Source organism: Brachyistius frenatus, unplaced genomic scaffold (genome assembly GCF_029030835.1).
Source record: "Brachyistius frenatus isolate BFR_SWC_R1_liver_20210118 unplaced genomic scaffold, ASM2903083v1 Contig_107, whole genome shotgun sequence".
NCBI lineage: Eukaryota > Metazoa > Chordata > Actinopteri > Embiotocidae > Brachyistius > Brachyistius frenatus.
In genome coordinates, this window is record NW_027210706.1 from 697666 (window position 1) to 719501 (window position 21836).

The 21836-nt window shown below is 39.6% G+C and overlaps 1 protein-coding gene across 1 annotated transcript in view; it reads right to left on the reverse strand.

The window, feature by feature from the left end:
• aff2 (AF4/FMR2 family, member 2) overlaps window positions 1-21836 on the reverse strand; it is a 149274-nt gene that overhangs the window by 103779 nt on the left and 23659 nt on the right. Inside the window, exon 2 of the mRNA XM_069712187.1 lies at window positions 4543-4663. Within this exon, the coding sequence (XP_069568288.1) occupies window positions 4543-4663 (121 nt within the window). The remainder of the gene's footprint in view (window positions 1-4542; window positions 4664-21836) is intronic.

The following is a 21836-nucleotide window of genomic DNA, read 5'->3' on the forward strand; positions in this document are numbered from 1 at the left end:
CCATATCGTACATTTTTAGACTCCAATAAAGCAGGAAAACCATGAAAACACCTGAAACAGGACAAAGAATCAAGCCGTATTTACAAAAGATTCATACAAGAAAAGACAGAATTGCATTCAAATAATCTTAACAGATGTAATTTCGGTGTCTACACAAATGCACACACAAACACTACACACCATGGCGAGCCAAAGTTAGCTGTGAATAAATTAGCCCATCTTTTCTCCATCTCGGGCTCATGAATAAAAGATCTGGTGGCTGAAGAGGAACAGAAAACACATTTACAGAGAGGCAAAATGGAAAACAGAAGAAGGAGAGGATGAATACCTATGTGTATGCGTGTTTGAATAGATCATCCCAAATAGCTGTTAACGGCATAACGCTCTTTAACAGGATTAGAAGAGGGATTAGCTAATAGCTGACAGGGAGAATGAATACTGGCGAGAGGGAGAGAGAAAGACAGGCAGAGAGTGACGGACACATATAGATGCACAGGTTCTGAGAGAGACGGATGGTGGACAAAAAAATAAGGAAATCAAGAAGAAAGACTGCAGGAATGATTTAAGTCCTATAAATCCGACATGTGATAATTAAAAAGGGGTTGATATGTATTTCTGAAAGAATTCTTCAGTACGTTCAGTTACAGACATTGTGTCTGGGATTGTGTAGACATTGGTAAAGCAAGTGAATTCCATGAAGCAAAGCAAGCATTAAAAAGAAAATGAAATTGTTTGTGTGGCAAATAAATCAGCGGAAAAAAGTAGCAAGGTGTGCCAAAGTCATTTTTCAAGTTTAGCAGCAGTGAGAGATAAACTGCGGAAGTGCATGGAGGAAAAACATTAGTTAGAATGAGCTGGAATGTGAAACAAGTAAACATGCTGTCCTCAGTATGAATGATGCAGTGACCCAACCCCTTTTATCTGAATGATTTTACCTTCAGTTAGTGTTTCCCTGTTAAGTTATTGACTGTAATTAACGAGAAATGTAAAAAAAAAAAAAAAAGCCTCTGCTCAGCAGCATATTACCCAGGAACCCCCACCGTAATGAACAAATGCTCACAATTTATGTCTAATGACAAAGCTCAGTAGTACTAATGCAAGACGTTTTGCGTCCTGTTTTTTGTCAGGTTGAAAGACCGTCATGCAAAGGACTGAGGACTTCATCCCAACACACAGCTGCATGTAATATTTACAGTTGTACTGTTTCATTAACTGGAAACAGGAGCTTTCCCTATCCTTAAAGGTGCTCTGTGAAGTGTTCTGGTCAACAAACAAAAGTAGCAAAAGTTTATCTTCTTTTTCCAACATTTGAATGTTTGAGCTTTACTGTGAAAAGTTTAGGCTCTTTTCACATTCATCAGCTGGAGGGGCAAAATTTGTCTGAGCTCATTCAGGCCATGATTTGTGACATCACAAACAGATTTAAAGCCAATCCCTGGTCCAATTCACCTTACACATGTATGATGTGGAACTTTGAAACTTCCAGTGAACATAGACTGAGAATAGATTTTACAGTGACGTAAGAGACATCGTTTGTCCAGCAGTTAAACTTAATATATTTGCGTATGAAGAGATTCTGGAAGTTTTAATGAGTGAGAATGAATAAATGTCATTTTAATGGTTTTCGCAAGATAATCAAGACTCTTTTTTTGTGGAAAAACCATATCAGACACAATTTATTGTTCAAATTACTTGTAGATTATTTGATATACATTTTACGACATGTCTATGGGATATCTTTAACATTTAGTATTTGTCACCAAAATGCTTGCATATCCTTTTGGTTTAAAAAAAAACCCATTGTACTACTAATGGTCAAATTCTCCACATTGTAGCTTTATCAAGTGTTTTACTTGCCTCATCCTATCCATAACCTCATCATAACATTGACATTCCCCTGATCAGTGTTGGAAGAAGTATTTAGGTGCTTTACTTAAGTAGCAGTACTAATACAACACTTTGAAAATAGTCAAATCCAAGTAAAAGTACAGCATTCAAAACTTTACTTAAGTAAAATAATGTAAGTATTATCAACAGAATGCCGTCAAAGTATCAAAAGTAAAAGTACTGATTGTGTAGTAAAATCTGTTTTATTAGATATGATGTTTTTGTATAAGATCAATATATGTTTGTGTCGCTGTCTTGTGAAAACCATGCATTTTTAAAATGTCAACAAGTTCAGAAAAACTGTCCTGTTTTCAGCTATGTGACATTTTTCAGGTGATTTAAAAGGGTTTTTAAACTGTTTATTTATCTTAAGAAATAAAGTATAGAGCAATATCAATACATGTGTAGATATGATTAATACTGCAATTCTTGTTTGGCAACAGAGTTGGAAAGATATCTAAAAAAAGAAAAGGATTTGATTAACATCAACACTTGTTGCATGCACGACAGAATTATTTGACAGCAAAGTCTGTTCTGGGTTATTTGTGCATTTATCTAGATTCTACACTTAGTGTAACTCTGTATTGTCAAATAACTTTTGACAACTGAAATGGTCTTATCATGCCTTTGCTGAAAGGGGCATTCAAGGTTTTATCAGATTCTTGGGATTGTTACTTAAGCTTTGATGAGAATTTTTTCTGAATTTGGACAATACTCCATGTAGTTCCAACATTGACAATTATCAAGTCATTAAAGTCCTTTATTTCAGCAAAAATGCCATAAATTTTCTAATTTCAGCCTCTCAATTGTAAATATTTACTAATTTTCCATTTTTATATAATTGTAAACTGAAATCTGTATCGTTTTGATCATTGGTCAAACAAGGCAATTCAATGTCTTAACTTTTGCTACACAGAACAATGACCAGTATCTTTACTATTTTCTATCATTTCTGTCAAAGCTAAACAGTTCATTGATTATTATAGAAAATAATTGTCAGATGTATTCATGATAAAAATCACTCTTACTGTTCTCCTATGATGTTGGAGGAAAACACAAGGTTTTCTGTTTGTTATCTTAACCCCCCAAAAAATGAAAGAAATGTTATAAAACAAAACTTTACAGAAAACAGCCAAGACATAAACCAAAACTGTTTTTCTTATAAATGCTGTTTGCTCCTACATCATTTACAAGAATGCAGGACGATAGAACAAGCCAACAATGTTTTTATTTGGATGGAACCACTATATTTTTTAAACTACTTATTGCACACACCACCATCATGATGCTAGCAGCAATAGTGGTGTCTGAAATGTCACGCAGGCCAGCCCACAGTCACCGCAGCTCTCTCCTCACACAAATCTTGACCTCACCTCGACACCGTTAATTAGTTGGGAACAATTAGTTGGCGTGTGGAGGCACCGAGGATCGGATTCATTATCAGAACAACCTCTCATTTGCTTCCACTGCCCCCGAACCGCGAGCAGCTTCTTAGTGAGAAGCCCTCGTGTCCTCTGCGTTCAGACACAGCAGCAGCGAAACACATTCTGTCAAGAGTCAAAGCCGGTCTGTCCCAAGGTCGATACACTTGGCGGCATAACCAAGTGTTGAAGTGCCTGGCGGTCGCAAATGAGAGTTAACAAACCAAAATCAATTTTATACACAGGGGCAGCAGGGCGGCCGTGGACTTCATCATGGCTAGTTCACTTTCCGCTAAAGAAGAAACAAAATGATGACATCTGGAGCACCAGAACAAAACCTTGTGTCCGCGGGTACTACGCTGAAGGGGAGAGAGCAGGAGGAAAAAACATGGTTTCATCATCAGTTTTATCAGGCACAAAATAAAATGGTGGGAAACATGTTTGGATTACTGTTGGTTGGCCATAACAATGCCATTCAACTGATTGCTCGCACAAGGCAAGGTGATTTCATGTGAGCCTAAATCACAAAGCGGGGCAGCTTCGGAGGAGAGCGGCCCATCCTCACTGATTAACATGTCGTAAATTCACCCCGTTTGCCCAAATGAAATTCTGGTGTCAGGTATGTCCACTTCTCGTCCCACAGAGATCAATCAAAACTTAACAGCGAAATATAAAACTGTCTCTTGAACAGCAATGAGAGAGCGCTCGGTGTAAAGAATCACAGCTCAGCCAGGATGTAAAGATGAGAACCTGCGGCTCGTCGCCTTATAACTTTTTGTTAGCTTGTCTGTCAGTCCAGGAAAGTAGTTGCCTCTTAATTGACATTTGTGGAATTGATAACAAAAAATTTAGAATGATAAAAAAAAAAGAAAAAAAAATTGGGTGGAAAATAGATTTATTCACCTTCTTTATGAGACTCGGCTGAGAATTACTGTAATATAGAGTTGGAAAACACGAATAGCCTAGCGAGCAAGTGGAACGAGCTTACATTAGCATGGCTCTCTTTCAAAAACCTCCAGCCTCAAAATATATGAACACCACTGAAGCCCACTAATTATTAATCGTATTTCCTTTTCAATGATTGTACACAGGAAATAACAAAAACGTCAATAAAATGTCATTATTTCTTGACAAGCGTTTAATTTGAAGCACTCAAACACAACACAACAATCCTCTCAACTAACTCTCAAAAAAGTATTTAAAAGTACAATTGTTATCTATCATTTGCTCTTACTTTGTAAGGCTCTCCAAACAGGTTGAATCCAGTGGAGAACAGGTCTTCATCCTGTTGGACCTCCTGGTTCCTCCTCTCCCACTCTCTCCTCTTCAGGGCGCTGCGCTCTGACTCCAGATGACTGGAAAGACACAAAGAGAAAAAGCTCGTTAGCGTCCCCCTCTGAGGCCGACACACAGCCTGCCACTGATCAAACCCGCTGCTTTTTAATGAGTATCGCTAACAAGTCAGTTTAGGAACTGCAGAGAGCTTTGGCTCAAATCATTTCCCCTGCACTGTGATCAGAGTCGTCAGGGAGCTGGTAAAGAAAAATAACAGGGTACGTCATCTCATTGCGCTTTCTGAAAATGATTGAAAGCAAAGAAGAAAGAGAAAAATGTGGAAAATCCTGGCACAAGCTTTAACATGACATCAAGAAAAAAGGATTTCAATAAAACAATAATTCAACAAGAGCTGTCAGTAGAAATAACCAAAACTTAAATGAAATGGTTTATTTAAGATTACTAATGATATTTCGACATGGGAAACTTAGTTCTGTGAAATATCTCTGGAAATAATTCAGTTTACTGTTTCCATCCAACACAGGCCTGCTGTTTTCCACTGAAACTAAAACCTGATAAATAAACTGTGTCCTCAGTGTTGTTCTAACAGTTTCAAAGATGAGGATTTAAAAAAAAAAAAAAAAAAAGTTTAATAAGCAGTTATTTTTAGTCAGGACTTTTGAATGCGTTCCAAAAGTCTTCTGTTTGATTTCCAAAGACTCCTTGATCTTCAAACCCCCATAAAATATTTAATCCACAAAATTACTGACACTTAAATGTAAGTCATCATAACTTTGTACAAGCTGTCAGGGTTTACTTTTCTGTGCCTCGTACAGAGTATTTGCAAGAATATGCTTGATTAAGGAAGAAAACAAGTTTTCTGACCAGCAAAGGTCCTTCAAAGTTCTTGAAGAATATATGAAGAAACTAGAATACTTGATCCATAGTGTTTGAGGCTGTGAGGCAATAAGCTTTACTTAGCATCAACCTACAGAGTGGAAGCTGGCTGACCTAACCTAGCTTGTCCAAAATTAAAGACTTCAGCACCCCTGTTTTATTAAGCCTTTTTATTTCATGTCATGACAAGCATGACTGTATGTGGTTTTAAGAGGAGTTATGTGGTGTATTTCTTGATAAAACAAGTTTGCCCCTTCGCCAAACACATCCCTATATCTGATTGTTGTCAACCAAGGAATAGTTAGGTTTCATACTAAAACCACAAACAGTTGTTTTTACATAGGAGATGGATTAAGCAAATGAGATACAGTTTGTTAGTTCGTGAGTTTTAGACTGGCAGAAGTATTTGTTTTAACTCTGGACAGAACCAGCTGCAGCCCAGTAATTAAAAAACAAAACAATCAAATGAACATTTTTCCAAGAAATATTCCTGTCTACAGTCTGTTATATTTGTAAAAGGCATTAGGGATGACAGAGGTTAAAGTATGTCCACCAATAAATACTGAACTTAAATTTCAGTAAAATTCCTGAATTGAATAATGAATGAACACAGTTTGTGAGCGTAACACACAAACTCACAAAGGAGGAGGATTAAATAGTCTGCTCCTGCTACAATAATAGCCTGAGCACAAAAAGGCAACTTTTTCACAGTTTTCTATTTCTAGTAAGGTTAATATGATGTAACATATGCCATTAGCTGGGTAGTTTCATTCATGAGTGCATTCATTTTTAACATAGGTGGGCCCAATGGGGATTGAGGTCCTGATCCAGGCAGTGTTTATGGCATCCTGTACCCACTGAACCACTTGAGAGGGCAGATGTTATTTGTTTCCTGTCACGGTGTCTTGGGCTGGATCCCAATCAAATTTGCTTCTAATCTTCTAATATACATTACTGCTAGTAGTTAACTATGGTTTTCTATCCTGACAGGCAGAAGGATTGCTCGACTCTTGTGTTTTAAAATATCAAAACATTGAAAACGTGAGACAGCTGACAGTAAACAATGATAGGAACGACCGGAAGCAAAGGCGACTGGTCTGTGGGGACTACGGAGTGACGAACCCCTGGTTTTTGGAGCATTTTTCTTACATAACCAAGTATTTTTAGCAAAAAAACCTTTAGCTGCACAGTTACTGATTCACCCTGCCCTCCTAAACTTTTTCAGTCACCAGGCTCCACTGAGAAATCTACAAGCTGGCAGGCAAACTCAGATCTCAGAAGCACAAAGTAAGTGTGTGTGAGTACACGTTGCACGCGTGAGGCCGTGGCCTGCCGACCCAGGAAAGGGCATCCCGTTTTACCACATCCACTGCTGAGAGATGAGACACGCCGGCTAATTAGTGATCAACACAATTAAAAGAGACGTTCTCTTTTTCTCTACCAGACCTTGCCTTACACATTTAATCTATCAGCAAGATGTGAGTGGGAGGGAGAAAGAGCGGAGAGGCAATGAGAGAAGAGAGAGAGAGGGAGAAAAAAAAAATCGGAGACCCATGGGAGGCAAAAAGACCCAGTTTCAGGGCAACCGACAGTTTCTTTAAAAGGAAAGAAAAATAAGAGAATGATGAAAGACAGAGTGGAGGGATGGGGAGAGGAAGGTAGAATAGGAAGAAGGGAGGAGCAGAAAGCAAGAGAGCAGTGGGAATACCAGACAAAATGATTGACAGGTTAGGTGTTTGTGTGCATGTGTGTGTGTGTGTGTGTGTGTGTGTGTGTGTGTGTGTGTGTGTGTGTGTGTGTGTGTGTGTGTGTGTGTGTGTGTGTGTGTGTGTGTGTGTGTGTGTGTGTGTGTGTGTGTGTGTGTGTGTGTGTGTGTGAGTAACAGCAATGTACGTAGATGTCATCATTGTGTGCGCTGGGACTGCTGGTTGACATGTGCATTGTCTGTCAGTGCAGAAAGATAACTGACAGAGCTGTCACTACGACAAACACACACGCGTGTATATAGCCGGCACACCAATATACACAGGGCTGCAATCCCATGTGACAGATCACTGTCTGTGTCTCCCTCTGTCACACGCTAGACATTCACACGGAGGGAATCAGGTCAGCCGAGGTAATTAACACATCCAGGGTCTATTTCCCAGCGTGTGGCAGGAGTGCGGCACTACCTGTCCACACAGGTTAGCCTTTTACTTGGGCTTTGTCACTTGAATTTAACTTGCTTTTTCCTCACAGGTTTTTGAACCATAGTGCTGTGGTCAACTAGGTCAGGAAGAAACTTGGACAAAAAGAGAATCGCTGTATTAAAGGTCACGTTGGAGATGTGTAATACAAAATCAAAGTTGTATGATAGTATATACAGTATAAAAAAAGGAAAGATTATGTAACTTTTATGTACATTTCCTCTGTACAAGTGTGCTCGACATTAGTGTCAACGTCGTTAGCCACAGCATAGCCTCGGCTATGGGGTACCAGATTAGTAGCGGAGCTATTGAAATAACAGGATTAAATCACAGAATGTATATAAAGATGAATGATATGTCAGCACGCCAGCATTGAAGCCAATTATTTCAATTGCCCTGCAGCCTGGTTGCAATATACTATGTGATACAATAAACCCCACCTCTTCCAAATCTACTACAAATTGTTTTTTTTCTCCAAACATGGTTTCTGTCATAATAAGGCTCATATTAAGTTGATAGCTGCAAAACAGTTTTTTCTTCTGATAAATTTGTTTTCAACAAAACGGTTTCACGTCATATTCGACAGATACCATGAATATAGTTGGGAATGAACACGAGAAGGTGGGAGGACTGTTACTTTCCTTGACCATGTTATGTATAATTGTGTATTTAGAAACACAAAATGTTTTGCAGTAAATTGTGCTCAGCGATATTCTGTCGATTATGTTAAGTTTTACGTTGAATTCAATGGCTCCATAAACTGCCATTTAACTTCTCTCACCAAATAAAAAGTCAATATGGTGTCTTTTGCTAAATTCATGTCAATATAATTAGATATTAGACCTCAAAAAGCGGTTTATTTAGTGGCGTTTCTGCTTTGACAGAAAGGCCTGTGGGGAAGTCAGGTTATCACTGTGGATGGGCGTATTGTCCTCAGGTTCTCAGTCAGATTGAGTCAGATCCACCACTTGCTCCTCCCTGCTTCATCCAAATATGGTCACTTCTGTCTCCAAAAATGTAAGATGTCAACAGCCTACATGCTGAACTCAAGGCTTAAAAACAGCAGTTCACACAACCATGGATCTTCATCCATCACAGGCTTGCTTCCATTGTTAACATAAAATGCAAATGGTAGTTGCAAAATTGTATCATATTGAATCTCCATCTTCATCTTTATATTCAGTTTTTGATCATATCACATTGACCAAACGGAGGTGGCAGTGGCCTGTTAAAATACCTGCGTTTGGAAGAAAGTCAGGAAGAAAGAAAGAAGCCTGATGGATATACAGATGGACTGGATTGGTGGGGATTAATAGCAGTGGTGATATCAGCAGTGGGCAAACTGTCACTGTTAATATTTCCTGTGAATGAAAATGTAGTGATGGCAGCTTTCTTTCCTACCACTCTGCTCTCCGTCTGTGTGTAAATGTTCATGTGTGCTTGTGTGTGTGTGTGTGTGTCCTGAAGTTATGCTGATAGTCAGAGTAAGCTCTGGGAATTTAATCTCAGCAGAGCTATGCTGTGCTCCCCTGATAACTAAATGCACACCCACCCACCCACCCACACACACACACACACACACACACACACACACACACACACACACACACACACACACACACACACACACACACACACACACACACACACACACACACACACACACACACACACACACACGGACCAATGTCTAACTGAGCCTCATCATTTACTTTCACTGCACAGAATTTCAGTCCCTCTCTTCCTTGCTCAGCATTTTACCACAGTCCCCTTAAGCAAGGCACTGAACCTGCAACTCAGCAGGCTGTAGTGATGGCACTTGTTTGGTGGAGATGTAGATTCCTGGAATGAAGGTTTGTTCAGGGGTTATCACGGGGAAAATTGATTATCATACTAGTAGTATTAGAATACATAAAAATTGAAGATGACATTTTGGTTATTAATTCATATGCTCAAATGGCACGTGTGTATAGAAACTATGGTATTTGGTTTTATTTGTTATATTTATTCAAATGATATAAAACAAATCCCTAACACTTAATGCCAGTAAAAACTGAAAGCTGTTTCCAACATACTGCACAGCAGCCAGATGTTGAAGCTGGTCAGTGGTTTGAGTTGAACAGGAGTTGATGTTTCTGTGCTCTGTCGTCAGTAGGAAGAAAGGCTCCAGTCTGCGTATGTCATCAAGAGAGTTTCTGGAGCTGCTTCATTGAAAATCAACTGGAGCCTGACTTTGCGGACTCATGCTGCATTTGTGTCTTATGGGAATAACTGTCAGAGCAGTTCAAGGCAGCCGTTTGGAAATATATTCCAACTTGTTTGAAGCCATCAAGACATTTTGAGCAAAGCTTTCTGTACATATTGGTCATTTGCAATCAGCCTTTCTAACATCAGTTTTGTGCCGATGCTGCTGGGGCCTTTTACAGTCATAGTTTCGATCATATCCTTCCTCGTTAGATGAGAAGTATTTGTTTTAACCGTAGTGAATGCATCATTTATTATTATTTTAGTTAAAAGGGCACATTTATTCGATCTATTTGAAGCACGAATAGCCACAATACTGGACAATGATTGGCTGACAGCATTCAGCAGCTCTGCTAATTTACATGAGATTCAAGCATGACAGAAAAGACCTTGTAAACAAATAAAATCAGCATGCATTCAGTTCAGCAGAACACTTAAGTTGCACTTGTGTTGGCTGACTGGCATCAACTCCATAATCCATGTGTCACAATAGTTGGCTCATTAACAAACTGTGTGGCAACCAACTGACAAGCAATTCACAATAATTAATGCAGATTCAACCAATCTGTGAAACATTTGTAGGAGTTTGAAATTTGGCCAAATTCCTGCAATTTATCTGCAATGAAATTACTCAAAAGAAGCTCTGCTGAGGGTGTTACAGCATAAAGTCAACCTTTCCAAACAAAGTAGCCTTATCAGCAAAATATAACTCATTATTTACAGTCAGCAGGACTCTTCAACCTCTTCCCGACTGGCTAAGTGACATTTGTCTGGGAAACACTGCAAAACCCAAAGAAATAGGGTTTATGGGAAATGTGGTCTCATCATGAAAATCAAGTTGCCAATTGACACATCTCTGCGTCAGTCTAATCATACAGCTCCCCTGAAAGCCTACTTTGAGACATTCAGGGAGAGCCCTAAAACATTGTCCATTTTTGTAGTCATGGGTCATAGATTTCAAATTTTTTTTTGTACAATAAACTTCCTGAAGTAAATAATAATATTAGAAAAAAAACAAAAAGTCAATGTTGCGGGATCATTTCCGAGCATTTGTCTCCACTAATAAGCATTGCTGTGTCTATTCTGTTGTGTCCATCCACACGTGATGGCGCTGCACTCAAATCACCAAGTTTACATTGCCATTGGAAATTTTCTTCAGAGAGGCAGATGTCACTTAGGTCAGCTGCCTGCTTGCTTTTAATGGTTGTAAATCAAACTTTTGGATAGAAAAGGATACGATAGAGAAAGTGAATAAAAAGCCAACGAGACTGCAGTTGACTGCGCTGTCGCACATTCCCATGTGCACTTGCAGGTGACGTGTAGTCGCGGTGTACACTGGAAAACAGGGCTCCCACAAAAGCTATCGAGTCATTCGAACCCTGTTTACATGAGATTTATACACCCCTTCAGTTGTAAGAGATTGCACCTTGATTTTGTGCATACATGTGTTGAATTAATATTTTCTGAAAGCATTTAAAGCACTTACAGAAGCTGTATCTTACAGTATGTATTCTATATGGTACTGCACCTCTCTAAATCCTTTGTTTATTCCTTGATACCAAGTGTCTCAAGCCTAAATGATCTGCAAGCCAGTTAAACTCACCATCCTCTCATCACCTTGCCAAGATCTCAATACTGGAACACCAAGATGTGTTCAGCTGGTGGATTCTTTAACAGAAGAGAGTGCTGGAGTTTCTGTTTGCAGAAAGTGTAAAATCCCCCTGTCAGTGAACACAATGGAGCTTTGTTGGTGTTCACAAAACTGCCGATCACGTTTGTAAAGCTGATGAGAGATTCTGTTTTTGTTTTACTTCAAAGTTGAACCCACGCTTTCATTAGTGACACCTCCTGCCAGCAATGAAGTAATTTGCTTTAAAATAAATCATCTTATTAATCTATTGCTTGTATAAATGAAACGCCACTGATAATTATACCTTTAGCTCGAGTGCTGTTATAAAAAGTCCTTCATATTTTCATTCTTTGTATTTTGTTTAACCTGCATTTAACCAGGCAGCTCAATTAGGAATAATCCTTGAATGTGTTTGTGAAGTGTGTGTGTGTGTGTGTGTGTGTGTGTGTGTGTGTGTGTGTGTGTGTGTGTGTGTGTGTGTGTGTGTGTGTGTGTGTGTGTGTGTGTGTGTGTGTGTCTGTCTGCGGGGGGTGGGCAGTGAGGGGATGAGGGGGTAGAATGAGTGTTTTGGAATGACAGGGAGAAGTGAGGGGGATAATGAGAGGAGGAGGAAGAGGAGGAGAGGGGGAAGGAGAGGAATAGCTGTCAGGCACCAGACAAAAGCTTTGTTTGAAGTGTCAGTTCAACGACGCACATTTTGTGTGTGTGTGTGTGTGTGTGTGTGTGTGTGTGTGTGTGTGTGTGTGTGTGTGTGTGTGTGTGTGTGTGTGTGTGTGTGTGTGTGTGTGTGTGTGTGTGTGTGTGTTTTCAGGTTTGTGTGTTCATTCAGACGGCATTAGACATCAGAGAAATATCAGCAGGCATTCCTGGATAGACAGAGGAGAAGAAGAAGAAGACGAATGCCATCAGTGTGAAAATATACAGCTTTAAGCTCTCTGTATGTGGATGGATGGGGGGGAAGGAGGATATCAGAAATCATTGCTTTGTGTGTTTGTGTGTTTGACATGAGAGCAGGTATTATAATGAGACACAGCCTTCAAACACATTGTTACCTTCTGGCTTTGTTTTCATGCACATCACACAAACCTGTGTATTTGACACTGATGGATAGATAATAGACCGAGATCGAGGACGGAGCAGGTACAACAGAGGGCTTTGGTGCTTTGTGGAGCAACACACAAACATATAGAAATCACACAATATGTAAATGAGTTATCTCATTTACATTCGCACAGACTTTCTTAGTGTTTATTTTTTGTCTTCTGTTTGCGCTTGGAATACAGTGAACTTAAATCTGGCTTTTTAATCATTTGTTTGTTTCAGAAACAGCCGAGAAACCATCAGAGGCGAAAGCTACGAACACCAAAAAAAACTCTGTCTCAACAGTTTTTAACACCTTACATCAAAACGAACTATTACATAAGCCATGCTGTTCAGAATCTGAATGTATTGTTTACTCTGTTGAAGGTAGCTATTGATTTACATTCATTCTGTGAAGTATACATTTGCGCTGGAGTTCGTAGATCAGTCAGCCAGAGTGGTGTGAATGTTGCTAGCTAGACACAGCTAGTGTCTCCACAGTTGGATGATAAGTGTTTGAATAAAAACAATACGAGTGAATAACATGAGGCTCTACTTTGGCAGCCCGCCAAGGTAGATTAAAATGACTGGCTTCAACTCATGTAAATCTCACACCTGTCTGAGTAGCATGTTCTGTTGTACACAGCTGCCTAGTTAACGTCTACCAACAGGCTATAAATTGTATGGTTTACTAATAGGCGGCATGCAAGATGTTTAAGGGACATCTGTAAATTGTAGTGTTACGATAGTCTGCATGCGAGGCATTCGGGGGACATCTGTTAATTGTAGCACTTTCAAATAGTCTGCATGTGAGGCATTTAGGATACATTGTAAATAGCTACAGAAAATCATCTGCGTTGCACTCTCCCCTTTCAAATTGCACAAGTCTCTGCATACACACATTGATGTAGCTTGAGAAGGAAGGCCTGGGGCAAAAATGTGTAAAATGAATATAACTTGCAGTAAACTGTAGACAAGAGAGACATTTAGTGACACCAGTGCGCCAACAAAGGCCGGAATGAAGAAAACTAGTGGACATGGCCTCAAGATATTAAAAATAATCTGCACCATTCACACATTTGCTAGATCTTGAGGTGAACTGGGCTGAATGACAATATACGTGACTACATGTTGTAACCTTTTAAAGTCACTTCACCACAAGTTTTGAGAGCGATTCTTTAAGATATGTACCTCAAGTACCATTGACATGTGACTGAAGTGTCACATTTACAGTAAAATACAATTTCTTCAGTGACTTTGAAACACGGGAGGCAGAAAACCACTAAAAAAGGTGTGTGTGCTGAAGTATTAAATGATGTGTCTCTATCATTGTAGGTACTTTAACATAATGGCTTTTGGGGCCCAGTAAAAAAAAAATGACAAGAGAGAGAGAGAGAGAGAGAGAGGAAGAGGGAGATAGACAGAGAGTGAAATGCTGAAGTGTGTGTGATACAATGAAAACAGGCCACTCAGGCACATTTCCAAGTGCAAACACTTTTGACTAGAATCATTGTCAGAGCTAACACAGACTCTAGTGACTCTACAGGCCGATCTCATGCCACCACCCACCATGCCACCACCCACCCCCACATTCAAGAAATCATTGTAAATGTCCGAAATGACCCTTCTGTTCTTGGTACTACGATCAGATTCATGATAACATGACTTCTTAAAATGTATCAACACTTTGAATTATTTATGTGTATGTCAGATATTTCTACAGTTTTCCAGTGTTAGAAGACAGAAAATGATTAAAAAAAAAAAAAACTAATTTAAAGTTTGATTATCTCTGGAGTCTTTTCATCTTATTCCAACTGCACATCAGTGATGCTGACCTATTATTCTTTATTCTTCTTTCAGAATACAGAAGAGCATTGTCAAAGAAGTGTGATAATTCACAGCTAAGCTGTGAAGATTCATACTGTTTGCATTAATAATGGAACATGTAATCAGGTGCTGCTGAATGATGGCCCAATAAAATGTAGGAAAAGATTTTCATGAGTTTTGTACAAAAGCAGTAAGTGAGTGGAGAGGGGTCTTTAAGCATGGCTGAATAACTTTCCTTTTCCTCTGCATTACTTAGGTGATGAGTGTGGCTGAATGTATCAACATGTTACTTAGATGATTGTCAGCATTAGTAAATGAACTATCATTACTTTGAATGAGACCATGGTTTAAATTCTCCAAACACTAGAGGCCAATAAATGCACACTTTTCACACACACTTTGAAATACATACTTCTGCAGGTACAAAGACTGCAGACTTTATGCTGAATGTACCCGTGAGACCACAGATTTGTCCTTGAAATCTCGAGCGAGGTTGTTTGGTTTCAGAGTAAACAGGACTGTATAATGGTTGCATTCAACAGATCAGTCTTCAAATGTGTATGAGTATACGTGTGTTCACGTTCTTTACATTCTGATACCAGAGTTAAGAAGCAAAGCATCAGTTCCAACTTTTAAAATGAAAAAGTGAAGGAATCATACCTATTTCAGTTAAATGTTTATTAAATGAAATAAAAACTGAAATAATTAGTTGATGAACGGATCAGTCAGACTGAAAATGAGTTGTATTTTGATGGTCCTGTCTTTTTCAATCAAGATGTTAAGCAAGACTTTATGAAAATTTAATGAAAGTTAATATATTGGGTGGAGACGGAGGGTGAACCCGATGTTTAAATTTTTTTGAAAAGCAGGACTCTCTCCACAATCATAAATATTTTCTTTGAATTCACATTTTGACTTGAAATAAACATTCAACACCCACACAGATATCTCGAACAAGGTTTATTGAGTTGGTAGAATTCATTACACCGTGACTAGAAGAGGCAAATCATAAAGATTTAAAGGTGAAAATACTGCAGAGCCTATTCGTTGGCTTCTGTTTCTACTGCTTCTCCACTGCCTGTACGGGTGAACAGCAACTGACAGCCGTTCATAAAACTCATGTCAGGTAAGTGCATATCATTGCCTGCGTCCTGGTGTACATGGACGACGTAAAGTAAAATAGTGACCCACTTATATAAACATGAATGGTAAAAGTTGCCAAAAGCTCCGCAGGGAACCTCCAAGCATTTACTTGAGTTTAAACATTAACACCTCATATTCTTGTTATCGAAATAATATATAACTTCAAGTAAATCAAAAAAGCCACATTAGCAAACCAAATTAGCCACATATATATCTGTCTGTCTGTTGTTCGTAAACCAATCACATATGGACTCAATAAAAACTAAAATAAAGAAATGAAGTAACCTGTGTTGTGATTTGGTGCTATCTAAATAAAATTGAATTGAATTGAATTGAAATGTAAATTAAAATGAAAAAAAAATTGACTTTTACCTGCTTACCATTAAAAAGTCCAGACTACCCTCCCTAAAGTCAGAGGAAAAATACATACAGTAATCCTCGACCTTTACCCACTGATAAAATACAGCCTTTAAAATTTCACTGGGTCCAATATCTCAGATGTGAGGATTCGCTCCTTTTATCTCAATATCTGACTGTTGGTCAGAAAACATGAGAATTTGATCTTACCTCGGACTAAAAATGAACTGAGAGACTACCTAATAGTAAAAATAACAGTTACAGCCCCAATAGAAACAAGTGAAATTGCCAGACCCAGCCTGCGCTGTGATACATGATCAGCATTCATTTTTATAGATCAAAAACAGTTTTTTTTCACTTCTTGGTTTCATCGAATTACCAACAGTTATCTTCACATTACCATCAATGCTAAAATGTTTTGCGGACTGCTTCACTTTATCCTCTGCCTTCACCCTGATTTCCTCACAGGCTCACAATGAACTTTGATTACACCCAGCAGCGCTAATGTTTGACGCTACAGAGGGCTGCTTCCCATCATCAGATTTCAAGACTCCTTTCCGCTCTGCCTTTGATGTGTAAGTCCCAAGTCTGCCTGGAGGGTATTTTCGTGTGGCAGCGGGCCCAGTGACTTCCAAACCGAACCCAAAAAGTGATGTAAATCACTGGGGGGAAGTGAGTGTGCAGCAGCAACAATGACACTGTAGTCCTAACATATAAATGTGCCATTGCAATTATTTCACAGGAAGAGGCACAAAAGACAACAGACACAGAATCACAAATAATGGCGTAAAGAAAACCACTGATTGCTCACTGTTGCCTTTTGAAAAGAAAACTGATTGTTCCCTGATTGGCCAGATCAGTGATAAGAGCCTACTTTATGTCCTGATTTTCACCTGATAATGAGGGATTAATAATTTAACACACACTTAAAAAGCACTCTTCCCAGACACACACACACACACACACACACACACACACACACACACACACACACACACACACACACACACACACACACACACACACACACACACACACACACACACGTGTCCATAGTTAATCCGCAGACTATTAGCTGATGAGAAAGAATTAGCGTTTGCTAAATTAGTTAATTAGATAATGAATGAACACAGTTAACTACATCCTGTATTCTATGAAATCCGAGCAGAGACAGAGCAAATTATCAGATAAGAGGTTCCAGAAGAGGACAAAAGATGTGGGGAGCACACCAAGACAGAGAGAGAGTCAAGACTGAGGCATCTGGTGACGTTAATGTTTGCCTCCAAATGCTCCGAGAGCCGAGCTCTGGAGACTCAGAGTGGCTAAAACAAACACACGCACATGTACACGCTCGCGTGCGGTATCCCTCACTCCCTCACCGTCTTTTTCAAAAACACTCATTAGGAGGTGTTCATGCACTCTTACTCACGGGCACACAAATATCCCACATACACATCCTTTTCTCTCCCACAGCTTTTTATTATTATCTGTTGTCTCCATTCAGTTCCCTCGCTCGCGTAGTTTCTGTTATTTCTTTTGCAGATGTCCCGTCATGGAGCTGCATGTCTCTGCCCTGCGCTTGTCGTCTCCACCAACAGTTCTTCTCTTATATCTCTCTGCTGTCCTTTTCTCTCTCTGCTCTCCTCTCACCCCAACCGGTCGAGGCAGATGGCCGCCCAGCTGAGCCTGGTTCTGTCGGAGGTTTCTTCCTGTTAAGAGGGAGTTTTTCTTCCCTCTGTTGGAGGTTTTTCTCCCTTAAAGAGGAGCTTTTTTTTTTCCCTCCTAGCTTATGTGGGAATTGTTGAATTGTTGGGTTTCTCTGTATAATATTGTAAAGTCTTCCTGTAAGGACTTTAATGTGTTAAGTGCCATGAAATAACCTCTGTTGTGATTTGGTGCTATATAAATAAAATTGAATTGAATTGAATACACTCATGCTACAAGAACACACACACACACACACACACACACACACACACACACACACACACACACACACACACACACACACACACACACACACACACACACACACACACACACACACACACACACCACGATAAGGAAATAATGTTCGACAGGCAGTTTATCATGAGGGCAGGAAGAGACAGAAAGATTATGGAGTCTATCCCCGTATTCACAGACTCATAAACACTGTGTGTGCATGTGTGTTGTGTGTCTGCACGATTTCCAGAGGAACTTGTAATTTTTGGGAGATTAAATTTAGATCAGGTTGTCATCAACTTTACATCGTTGTGTGTGTGTGTTTACGTGTGTAGATAATTTTGTACATATGTGCGTGTGTGTTTCTCCACATCTAATGACATTATGTTTGTTAATATCTCCATCATAATCCCTGTGCTTTAATCTCTCTCACTTACATTTCCGCATATATACCCCTCCCCCCGCCTGCCCCGTGTGTGTGTGTGTGTGTGTGTGTGTGTGTGTGTGTGTGTGTGTGTGTGTGTGTGTGTGTGTGTGTGTGTGTGTGTGTGTGTGTGTGTGTGTGTGTGTGTGTGTGTGTGTGTGTGTGTGTGTGTGGGCCTGTTAATTTCCACAGTGAATGCAGTGTTTAAGGCTGTTTACATGTTAATGAGATCTGTCACCTAGAACATAATAGCTTTACTAATGTAATCACAGCCATTATCATGCTTATGATCTCTGTCTCAGACATTATTGCTGATGTCACATGCTTGTCAATGCTGCTGGGATCCTCTGACAGTGTCCCCCACACTTCCGTAATGCACCGGTCGTTCGCACGCCACTGACATTTCCTGTGCTTCCTCAGTTGAGGAATTATGTGATTTTGAAAAATCAAATTGAAAAGACAGCCGTGTAATCCTCACGCTTTAATCTCGCACATATTTACATGTGTGTGCATGACCACGTACACACATTACATACGTTTGTGTGTGCGCGCCTGCATGTATGATGTTTCCTGTGGCTCGCATGTTCATAGAAATACTGTCAAAGTTTTTGTTTTATAAAGACGAAAAAAACACAACAAACGTTTGCAAAAGTTGATTCATAAATTGAAATTTTACTGAACATCTGCAAGTCAGAAACTTTTAGCTTTGATAACATAGCCTACTTAAGAAGTACAGTGTAGCACGTCTGATGTTGTAAAACTGATAAATATTGATACTGTATGCATAAATACATTAGACTTTCCTTTGAGAGACATTTCTCCTTTGCTTCTTTTACGGAGGTTTGTTAAGCTACAGTAGACGGCGGACAATTCTGTCCTTAAATTAAAATCTTAGCAGGAAACACATCCACAAAGATTACAGGGAGTCACAACCTGGTGGGTCTTCAGCAGAAAGGTTTCCCATTTTCAACCTGAGAAAAACATGATGGCATTTGTTTTCGTATTCCTTTTCGACAATCCAATTATAATGTTTTGTTGTTGTTGTTGTTGTTGTTGTTGTTGTTGGGTCATGATGGCCCAATAACACAGTACTGCTGTGGTATCTATTTATGTAGCAACACAGACAATCCAATCTTACTTGGAAGTGTTTTATGATAAAAGGCAGAACGGAAAATGAGTCACACACTTTGACCAACAAACCACTTTGACTAACAACGCTCTCCTGTTAAAGTTTTTATCTTCTCTAACTTAGAAACATGAACACACACACACACCACATCCTGCACCTTATCTGGTTGAAAGAGGAGCTACAAAATAAACATTTGACAGGGTGGAAAGTGCACTGCTGTTAGCCAGTTAGCCACTTAGCATCTTAGCTGCAGCACATGAAACAGCAGCTGCGGTGTCACTTCAGTCTGATGAGATGCTGGTGTGCTCTTTACTGTTTATTAGCCCTGCAGGCAACACACTGTCTGCCCATCACATGTAGCTACGGCTGTAACTCCGTTTGATATGACACCTATACTCAGGCAATGTCTGCTGTCAATCAAACACACTCCATACAGACAAAAAGCAGCATTTCAGGTTTCTCCTCAAAAAACATTTTCTCTTCCATTTGATTAAATCAAATAATGATACTTTTTTTTTTTTTTTTTAAGTCCTCAGCACTTTCTTCCACCTACAAAAAAAAAGAAAACACTACCTTGTAAACACAAGTCCTTGCAGTCTGTTTTTAGCTCGGTTCTGGTCGGACAGTGGTTAAGCTGGTAAATGCTACACTAGTTAGTTGCTCACTTTGTCTGTTTGCTTGATGAGATTGGTTGGTTAATTATTGGTATTGATTAATACGAGCAACACCTATCATATACAGACATGAAGCTGTCCAGTTGTAAACACTGATTAGTGCAGCTGTCAGGCAACAAACTCAAGTGGAACTCTCAGCTCTGTTTCACTCCAGTCTACAGGAGAACTCTGTCAGCGACTCGTTTTGCTTCACCCAGGCATGAAAAGTATACACATGTATGACAAGGATCATACATGTAGAAAGAGTAACAACATAACATATTTAACTTACGTATTAACTTACATTATGAAACTTGTGTGAACTGAGTGACATACTTAACGTTTTATAAAACGTAATGTTTACCCAAACCATGACCTTTTCCTGACACCCAAGTAGCTCTGGCACCTAAACATAGCCAAATTGTGATTGTGTCAGAATTAATCCAAAATATTATCTTTTCCTAACCTAACCACGTGGTTTTTGGAGGCTAAACTTAAGGTACCATACGTTTAACGCCAAGGCGGAGCAGAACATGACTCTGGCATCTTGTGAAACGTTGGTCAACATATACCCGTGTGAGAATACAAAATGATGACAATGAGTATTTTAAATCCCCATTTACTGCTCACTAGCTGACTACCAAGTGTCTAATATAGCGCCAGCGGTGAGTATGTAAATCATCTCAATGTCTATAATCCTCCCCATAGTTCCCCAAATGTTGCAACACACATGCTATAAATCATTTTTCTTATATTTGATCTTGGTGGATGTTGTGCAGACTTAAATCTCTTTGCAAAATCAATGTCCAGCCAGGTCAGAATAACGCTCTGATTAAAATAGTACATACTTCTAATTTTCTAGAATGGTGAGCAGTTGTGAACACTGGCACAAAATATTAGCTGTTGACATCTTGAGTGTAAATATTGGGTCAAGGCTACCTTCAACTATCACCAACTCTGAAATAAAACACCATAATGCACTAATGCACCATATCCAACAAATTAGTCCAAAGTAAAGCCACAGAGGGCTTTTTGGTGTACCCTCTGCAGAAGTGTTATAAGTCAGCTAACCAGGCTCTATGTATGGCACCTGGCAGAGCCAGAACTACCTGTTGTACAATAGGCTGACAACTAGAGAAAACACAAGAAATAATGAATGAGTAAAAGCCAATTATCCCCCTACAGTGGCATAAATAAACCATCCTTCTGTTCTTACATGACCTCGTCTACTCTGCAGCAACACTCCGCCTGTCCTGCTTTTCCTTCAACCAATCTCTCTCTTTCTCTCTGTGTGTGTGTGTGTGTGTGTCTGTATGCCTTTGCCTGCCAGCGTGAACAAGCTGTACTGAACACACACAGATAAACACACACAAACACACACACACAGTCACACACTCACTACTGCCTGCCAGTTTGTATATGTGGAAGATAGACGAAGGAGCAGCATGTGTGTGTGTGTGTGTGTGTGTGTGTGTGCGTGTGTGCGTGCGTGCGTGCGTGCGTGCATGCGTGTGTGTGTCTGAAAAAGATAATACAATTTTTGGGACTCCGGCAGCATTACCTCTTCTTCTATGTTGCTATGGTAACAAGCTCCGGACCAGAGAGTGAGAGCGAGAAAGATGGATAGAGAGACCCCCAAGGACACACACGCACACACACACACACACACACACACACACACACACACACACACACACACACACACACACACACACACACACACACACACACACACACAC